This window comes from Monomorium pharaonis, chromosome 3 (assembly GCF_013373865.1).
Source record: "Monomorium pharaonis isolate MP-MQ-018 chromosome 3, ASM1337386v2, whole genome shotgun sequence".
NCBI lineage: Eukaryota > Metazoa > Arthropoda > Insecta > Hymenoptera > Formicidae > Monomorium > Monomorium pharaonis.
The window spans coordinates 33,216,478-33,226,194 of NC_050469.1; the positions used below are offsets into that span (position 1 = coordinate 33,216,478).

Sequence of the window (9,717 nt, forward strand, 5' to 3'; positions counted from 1 at the left end):
ATATTTCATGAGCTCGCGGATTTTTGTAAAATTTTGTTTCCAATGAGAACATTCGGCTTATTTATAAATTTATTTATCAAGTTATTATCTATAAAAAAAAACGCAAAATAGCATTCGCGATTATTTTATATGTAAAGATAATTTTTTTACGACTGAGGAGTACTTAATATAGTCGACAAATTTCGTTCATCGTTCAAACATGATAGTAACAGATTGCGCATTTAAAACTGTTTTAAACATCAAGATTTTGTCACATCATATTTGGTTAATAAACTATGGTTTGACATTAAATTTGCTGTTTGTGCTTGTTTGTATAAACCTTTGTTTTTATATTATTGCTTTGCATAATTGAGCATTTTCGTATATTATTGTTTTTAGCATTATATATATTTTTTTTTATAAAATATTAATAACCGTTTGCATAATTAATTGCGAAATAATATTGTAACAAAATTATAATTATATGACAAATTGTCTTAGTGGCAAAATTAAATATGGAAGAACATTTTTCCATATAAATTGAAAAAAAAATTTTAGTTATATTTTGTAATGAATATTTAGAAATGTAATTAATCCATATACATGTTTACAAAAATGCATATTGGTAAATAAGTTTAATATAAATAATGTAACATTCACATTTCTACATTATATGTTTAGCATAGAAAATTTTCAGTAAAAGTTAAACGGTTTTCTGAATAAAATTATAAAATACTTTTGACTCAAACTTGTTTAATTTTTGACGAATATTATTTAGACATTTTGTTTTGATAAAACTGCTGTGTTATGATGTATCATTTTACCACAAATATTATGAAATTTTCACATTCAATTCATGATGCTACTATTGTGCAATATTTACACAATGTGCTTGTTCTTAGAATTCTTGATTATTTTAACTTATTTTTTAATTAACGCTATATATATGTATATATATATTGTATTACTTACAGGTGACGATTCTTATCAATAATGCGGGCATTGTTACGGGAATGAAGTTTCTCGATACTCCAGACAAACTCATTATCAGGACAATGGATGTTAATATCATGAGCCACTTTTGGGTAAGTGGAAAGTTACTTTTTTCTCAAAGGTATTATAATCGCTAGAGTAAATTGTGTTACTTATATTGGTACAAACACAGAAAAGAAAACATCCTTGTTTTGAGAATATTTTTATTTTCGAGATATTGAAACGAGATTATATAGCAAATTGATAATTATTGTATATTGCTTATATAAAGTATTTAAAAAATAAAAAAATATAATCTCATTAGTCAATTTTTGTAAATTAAGAAAAAAAATATCGGCTAGAAAATAACAATATTTTCAAACTAAGAATTAAAACTTTTTAAATACTGTTATTAATCGCGAACGCTAAATATCAAACGTAATTTTGTTTATTGTGAAACTCTTTGGGTTATCGCTACTCGCGATAACTTGAAAATCTTTTACTGCGAGAAGAAAGCTCAGAGTCGAGACGTCGCCGAGACATTGTGAAAAGAGGTCTTTCACTCGTTCAGCCTCTCGCTCGCTAGGTTTTGCAATAAGACGTTGATTTCGAAACGAAGTCTCACGACTACGATATGCGGTCGCCACTAATATTTTGAGTTATTCGAGTTGCCACGAGTCTGCGAATTGGGCACGAATAGATCGCAAGCTGTCGTCCTCAACCGGGTTATCCGGGAGAATCGGCAGAAAGAGGCATTCCATTTCGTTCGTCTCGTTTGTTGCCGTTGGTCAGGTGCAAGAACCGGTCAGATAGGTTGTCGTATAGGCGGTGTCGAAGTGTGCTTGTAGTACGTTGTAGTCTCGCTGTGTGTTGCGACATGCATGAGCTAGCGGCACGCTTGCCAAACGCAAATAATTCCTTAATTCGAATTCCTTAATTGACGATCTGCTCGCGAACTTTTCTTCGAATATTTGGTAAAATTTGGTAATGACGCTCATTTATTCTTGTACATATATGTTACATACATTATTACTTAATGTTAACTTTGCATTTCAAAATGAAATAAATGTTGTATAATTTAACATTGCTTACATTTCTGTAGTGTTCGTTTTATTTTAGAAAAATTTATTTTATATCAATTTTAATATAATATTCTTATCTGAAAATGTGTTTGCTTGGGAGCGAATTAGCGATATAAGATAAGATAAAAAATAGTAATAACAAAAATATAAAAAATATTCAAAAGTTGGTAAAGATAGGTGATTATTACAATATTACTATAAAATTTATATAAGCACCTTAATATTATCATAAAAATTATAAAACTAGTAATAATATTACATTAACATGGAAGTATTAAGAACAATAAAACACATGTACGTATGTGCGTATATTTTATGTAACTTTAAAATATTAATTTATAAAAAATGTCTTTTTTGTAATATTACAGCTTAAATTGTTTTACTCACAACAGTAATACTATAGTAGAAAGTTGTAAGAAAAAAATATTTATAAAAATTTTTTTAAATATTCTAGAAATGTATCTACTAAAAAGTAAAACATTTCATAAAAAGAAACAACTCTAAAATAGTCAAATATCTTTCACATAAGCAATTTTTTTACTTAAAACTTTATGGGAAAGTTATTAAAAGGTTACTGAAAAAAATAGCAAGATTTCTGAAATATTGCCAAAAGTTTCTGACGTGATTAAACCATTCCGAAAAATTATAATTTTTCCAGAAATATTATAATAAGTTTCTAAATAAATTTTTAAACAAAAATTAAATAAAATTATACTATCAAAACACATTTTATTTACTTTCACCATTAAATCCAATTTTGAGAGCTCACTTTCGAGGAATTCCTTTTGTTAAAACACCTTTTGTGAAAGATGTAGTGCTGCACCTTTTATTCTATTAGAAGTTTGCTATGTTTATCTGGTAACGCGTACTTTGTTCAGGGATTTTCGATGTCATTTTCAAACCAAAAACTTTTTGTATTACTTATTATGTTTCCAATTTATTACAAGTGATAGGTTTAGAAACATATCGTATATTGCAGTACACTTTTAAATCTAATTACAGACAAAAAGTGAAAGGTTGAATTAACTTTAAAACCTTTCTAAAAACATTTTGCAACAATATCAGTCCTCAATAGCCAAGTCTGTTAAAGACAGGCTTTTTGCACTATGTGCTGCATGTTATACTGACATAATTTTGGCAATAATAAAGCATGATCTGCTGCAGTGTCAGCTAATGTGCTTAGAAATAAAACAGAAATCTAGTAGAATCTGCGTAATAATATAATAACAGAAATATTGCAAAAATTGGACAAAATATGTCAGCATAGAGAGAACAAAATTTAAACATTATGTCTTGACATGATGTATTAACAAAAAGTAAGCAAAAATTAATTAGAGAATGATGAGTCACTTCATATGGGCAGAAACTTGTTAGAAGTTAAGCTTACTAAGCTTCTTCTTCCGTCTTTCCTTCAATTTCTCTCCAACATTCTAGAATTATTTTATTCTTCTTACTCCTTTTTTCTTTTCTTTATATTTCACCACTTTTTTCCAGCTCTTTTTCCAGCTTCGACCAATCTTCTATCTTTACTTTATTCGTCTTTGTCTCTTCTAGTACTATATATCCTGAAGTGTTAATAAAATCTAAACCTAAAGTTTATTTGATACACTTCTTTCAAATTCTCTCAACTTCTATTTTCTTCCAGCCCCAAATTTTAGCTGCATATAAAATAATTTTTATTAAATTCTTAAACATTTTATTGTTTTTTCAAAATAATTATGTTTTTCAATTTTCATTTCCTATTCACTATAGCGTCGTTCATTCTTTACTGGTTGAATAAAAATTTTACAAAGAAATTTAAGTATAATAGCATGCTCAAAACATAATACTATTTCAATATGATTTATAAATATTTGATAAATAATTAAATTCTTTATTAAAAACTTACAAATTATAATTACAAAATTTCTTTGTAGCAGCAGAATAATTTTTACTTCTGCAAATGCAATAATAATAGTAAAAGTTTTTTATCTTAACATTAATTTTAACTTAATTTAGTTAATTAAATAATACATTAAATCTTCCTCTCAATCCTAACTCAACTTAGACTTTTTTTAGACCGTAAAGGCTTTTCTTCCAACGATGATGGAAAATAATAAAGGGCACATCGTAAGTGTGGCCAGTTTAGCGGGTCAATGCGGAGTTCCGAAATTGGTGGACTATTGTACGTCCAAATTTGCAGCAATGGGATTCGACGAAGCTCTTCGAATTGAACTTGAGGTAACTACAATTTATTTGACAAGATATTGAGTGGATTACAGACTGATATATGTTAATTTTTAATTATTTCTCAGGTAAAAAAATTTCTCATTAAAAAATTTTATTTTAAATATAAATATAATAAAAAATAAAAAAAAATAATAAAAAAGAAGGGATATACAATAGACATATATATATATATATATATATATATATATATATATGTACGCATATCTAGTATACGTATATATGTGTGTGTGTGTGTGTGTGTGTGTGTGTGTGTGTGTGTGTGTGTGTGTGTGTGTGTGTGTGTGTACATATATATGTATGCGCGCGCGCGCGCACGCACACACACACACACACACACACAATAATGTTTCAAAACTGAAGTCAATTGGGAAGTGATTAGACACTCAAAAATACAAATAATATCAACAAATCCAGAAATGCATGGTTTTCAAGTTTCTATGTCAAAATTGCTTTGTTTCTGAATTTTTAGTCAAAGTTGAAAGGAAAGATGATTTTTTGAATTTTTTAACATAAATAAAGTGAAAGCCTCAACTTTTTATAACATAATAATACATATACATTTTTTCATATATCGTATTTATCTATATACTGTTAATTAATCAACTCAATTTTGCTCTATTCTACTCTAGTACGAAGGATATGATATCAAGACAACAGTCGTATGCCCTTATTTCATCCGCAGTACCGGCATGTTCGACGACGTTAAATCAAGGTAGATGATATTTCATGATATTTACAAATAATACAACAAACATTAAACTAATCGCGCGCGCGAGTATTTAAAACTTTTTTTATTTTCTAAAATATTATTACTTAAAAAAAATATATATATTACTTCTCTAATAGAAAATTTTAGAAAAAATAGATAATATACAGTGTCTGCTATAAATTCCTGATGTCAGAAAAACAACAGACTTTACACAAACTCTGTGATATCTAACGATGTTGGAAAACTATTACTAAAAATCTGACAGAATCTGTTAACATTCTGTACTAGCAGATTAAGAGCAAAATTAAATAGATTATGCTAACAGAACTGACGACGGATTGATGTTAAAAATCGAACAAAATCTGCGTAACATAATCCGCTAGCAGATTGTTGGCAAAAACTAAACAGAGCTTGTTTTAGCACTAAATACAATAATTGCAATCTTTTTGTACTAAAAAACTAATAAACATAGTTAAAAAATAATCACTATTGTTAGTACAGAAAATTTTCCATGATACACATTTTTGTAAATTGTGCTGTATGAGTTTTATTTATAGTATACTTATATTTAAAATAACGTACGTACATATTTTAATATATTAACTTCTAAAAAATATTTTTAAAAAATAGAAACTCCCGACTGCTACAGAAAAATATTTCAATAAAAAAATAAAAATTAAATATAATATACCTTAAAAAATTTTGAAGTAATATTTTTTAAAATATTTAACAATGTTTCAAAAGAAATTATTTAAAAAACAAATATTAAAATTTTACAAGAGGAGGGAAAATTTTACATGATTTGGATGACACTGCGTTATATATCTTTTAAATCTAGCTTGGTAAATTTTAATTGCTACTAGGACAGGGACCTAGTTAAATTTATGACTTTTATATAAATGTTTTATAAACGTATATACATATCTATAATGCTGTAATATTATATATATTGCTGCAAATTCTTTTTGTACAATTATCATCTATTATGGATAATCAAATAGATGATATAACATTAAAATTATAGTTTTAAATTAAATAAAAATCGAATATCATTGAGTTCCATGTATATATAAATATACATATGTACAAAAAAAAACAATAGAATAATAATAAATCAAAATTTGTAGTATGTTATCATTGTTTTATTCTTAATCATTTAAATTTTAATAGTGACGTAAACTTCTGTAAGAGTTTAGCGATCTTTTATGGTCACTTTTTCGAGATCTCCATATCGACAAAATTCCTCGATAAATCGATTAAAGGCTTAATTTAAGGTTGTTAATTTTTTAAAATCCTTTATATAAATAAGATACTTTAGATTTAAAGTTATTTTTATTTAATTTCTGTTAAATGTGAATAAAAATCACCTGTTTCGATTCAACAACTTATTTTATATAAATATATATGTTTCTAACAAAATACTGTAACCTTTGTTAACAAAACCAATTTTTTTACATTTATTTTTGTGGTGACCATATTACCTTCCCTATTTCTCTTCAGCTTATTATGCAATATCGTTACATTTTTATAAATAATATATAATATAATAAATATTTTATAACTTTGAATTAAAAATCTAATGAGCAACACTTTAATGAATATAATTAAAATTTCAACTCAAAACATTGATTAATTAACAAAATTATTAAATAAAATATAAATGGGTGGCCATATTACCACCTTCTCCTCTATAGACAAATGTAAAGTTATGTATATTAGAAATTTTGAAAACATTTTTGGTCCCGCTAATATACGCTTTGCAAACACCCCCCCCCCCCCACACACACACACACACACACACACACACACACATGTATCTGATACATTTTTTAAGTTAATTTCACATATTCTTTTATTTACATATATTTATAAATCTGTGCTATACTACTACATTATGTAACAAGGGCAGAAAGTCGGCTTTTTCACCACGAGTTGGGAATAGACGCATGAGTACAAGGCAAGTGCATTTACCCACACGAAATGGAAAAAAACCGATTTGTATGTGTTGCACGGTGTATTTTTGTTATTAGTGTGTTAAAGGTAGCCCTTAAGTGTTCTTGAGTTTTCACGAATTGACATACTAGCCAAGATTAAATTCGCGAAAGTGACGAATATATCTATGTCTATAATTCTATAAATGTATGTGTGTCGCGAAATGGCGAAGAAACATTAGTAATTCTGCGAGAATTGCCGTATGTGTATCGCGAAATGACATGCATGCCAATGTGGTAACGAACATAAAGGTATATGGCAAATGATCAAATGTGTAGAAGTCATGGAAAATTTTTTACCTTACGCCATCTATTAGAGAATAAAGATTGTGTAATAATATTAAAGTGTTTAAATCGGTGACTTTGCGTACAAAAGTGACCACTTTTAACGAGTGAGTCCCAGATGCGCACAGTAATAAACGGACACAGCAAGCTGAGTGAAACGGACACAGTAACAAATGGACACAGACCAAACGGACACAGTAATAAACGGACACAGTGCGAAACGGACACAGTAACAAACGGACACAGTAACAAACGGACACAGACCAAATGCGCACAGAGCGAAACGGACACAGTGCGAAACGGACACAGACCAAATGCGCACAGAGCGAAACGGACACAGTGCGAAACGGACACAGACCAAATGCGCACACTGCACATGCGCACAGACCAAATGCATACACGGAAAGTCGCAAACCCATGTGATGCAGTGAATGCTTTGCACGCATACACACACACACACACACACACACACACACACACACACGGGGGGGGTGCAAGGGGGGCCTTCGGCCCACCCTGTCCAAGTCGCTAACCTATGTGGACTTTACTCTGCTTGCAATGTACATGGATTGCATTTGGTCCGTGCGCACGTGCAGTGTGCGCATGTGCAGTGTGCGCATTTGGTCCGTGTGCATTTGGTCCGTGCGCATTTGGTCTGTGTCCGTTTCGCTCTGTGCGCATTTGGTCTGTGTCCGTTTGTTACTGTGTCCGTTTATTACTGTGTTCGTTTATTACTGTGTCTGTTTGGTCTGTGTCCGTTTGTTACTGTGTCCGTTTCACTCAGCCTGCTGCGTCCGTGTATTACTGTGCGCATCTGGGACGCTCCCCTTTTAACGCACTGGTAAAAATTGTTTTTATGTATCAAATGCTGTAAAGAATTCTTTGTATTCTGTTTGTTCTTTCCTTTATGTCAAATCACATTATCTAAGTTTTATAGGATTTTATAACATTTAATCAAAGTATTTTGTAATCACAAATTTATTATAAAAAATTTATTTGAAATTTAGATATATTCCAACTCTAAGTCCAAACGCTGTAGCTGATAGAATAATAATAGCAATGAGGTGCAACGAGAAATATGCCATCATTCCGGGTTACTTACAAATTCTGCTTACTCTAAAGTGGTAAGTAAATTGTTATTTTATCGTTTATTTTATCATTCACACGAAAGAAAAGCTGCATTGATCGTTAAAACACAGGATATTTCCATGGCCATGTGTCGCGATGTTTCTTCGTGGATTGGTTAGAGACGTTTCACCGAGCCTCGAAAATAATAAACAACGTGCAGCTACAGTTGCAACTATTGCAGAAGAGGAATGTATAATACCAGCATCAAAAGATCAGAACGGTACTGCCATTCATCAACAATTGACCAGACGTGTCTCCAGCTCCGAAAGAAAGCCTTGAACTTTTTTGCTTTCAGTTTTAATAATGGTCCAAAATTTGTTTTGTTTTTTTCTTCACATCTTTGGCTTCCAAAGCAGCGCGTTATAGTTATATATTGATTCTTTAAGATTGACCTATCTTTAGAAGAGAAACTCGATGCAGTGCATTTCAAGTTTACTAGAATTAAACAGTAAATATTTTTGTTTTCAATATATAACCTAATAGAACATATAAAAATGTTTCCACGTAGATTTTGCGGCGATTATATTGGCTAATTATTTCAAAATCGTGTCAATACATTTAAAAGTATCTTCACCCCGTTGTACAAGAGTTATTATGGCAAAAGTAACTTTAAATGCAGTAATTTTTTAAATTCAGTCTAAAATACGACTTTGTTGAATTTCAATGTTTTTGAGGTCACCTATTACGAATCTGCAGTCAGAATTAGAAAATTTAAATGGCGGATTTAATATGGCGGCTGCTAATCGTATTTTAAAAAAAAAATTCTACAGGTATTCAGCTATTATATGCGTCTTTTTGGATGTATATAAATGAATCAAGTCAAAAGTTATTATAAAAAATGTGTAGACGAATCAACTCGTTCTCTTGCACACAGAGAAAAATGTCGAAATATTGAAAAAATATATGTTTCTTGTGACGTTTTCTTCGATAGTTATTTGTTATAAAAAAATTTATTTGTGAAAATAAAATATATATTTTTGTGAAATATACTTTTAAAATATATTTCTGTAAAATATATCTTATATAAAGAGATAACATTCAGTATGCGAACAAATAAATAATTTATTTGCTAGAAATAAAACATTTAATTCGCTTTATTTAAATAAACCAATTAATAAGAAAAATGAAATACATTTCATAGAAATATATATTTCGTTTTCACAAATAAATTTTTTTATAACAAATAAATATCGAAGAAAACATCATAAGAAATATTTGGTTCTTAAACTTCGATATTTTTCTCTCAGTGCATATGAGAAGTTTTGTGTGATGACGAGTTAATTCGGCTTTCTGTGCACGAGGATTAATATCGCACAAAATTGAGCTGGGCTTTTTCGCTAAG

At 29.3% G+C, this 9,717-nt stretch overlaps 1 protein-coding gene across 5 annotated transcripts in view; it reads left to right on the forward strand.

The window, feature by feature from the left end:
* LOC105832401 (short-chain dehydrogenase/reductase family 16C member 6) overlaps positions 1 to 9,499 on the forward strand; it is a 43,041-nt gene extending 33,542 nt beyond the window's left edge. For all 5 annotated transcript variants that reach the window (XM_036284724.1, XM_036284723.1, XM_036284725.1 and 2 more), the window contains exons 4-8: positions 954 to 1,064; positions 4,092 to 4,253; positions 4,892 to 4,974; positions 8,255 to 8,371; positions 8,447 to 9,499. In XM_036284724.1, coding sequence (XP_036140617.1) covers positions 954 to 1,064; positions 4,092 to 4,253; positions 4,892 to 4,974; positions 8,255 to 8,371; positions 8,447 to 8,654 — 681 coding nt within the window. In that variant the 3' untranslated portion in view covers positions 8,655 to 9,499. The remainder of the gene's footprint in view (positions 1 to 953; positions 1,065 to 4,091; positions 4,254 to 4,891; positions 4,975 to 8,254; positions 8,372 to 8,446) is intronic.
* Positions 9,500 to 9,717: the final 218 nt, after the last annotated feature.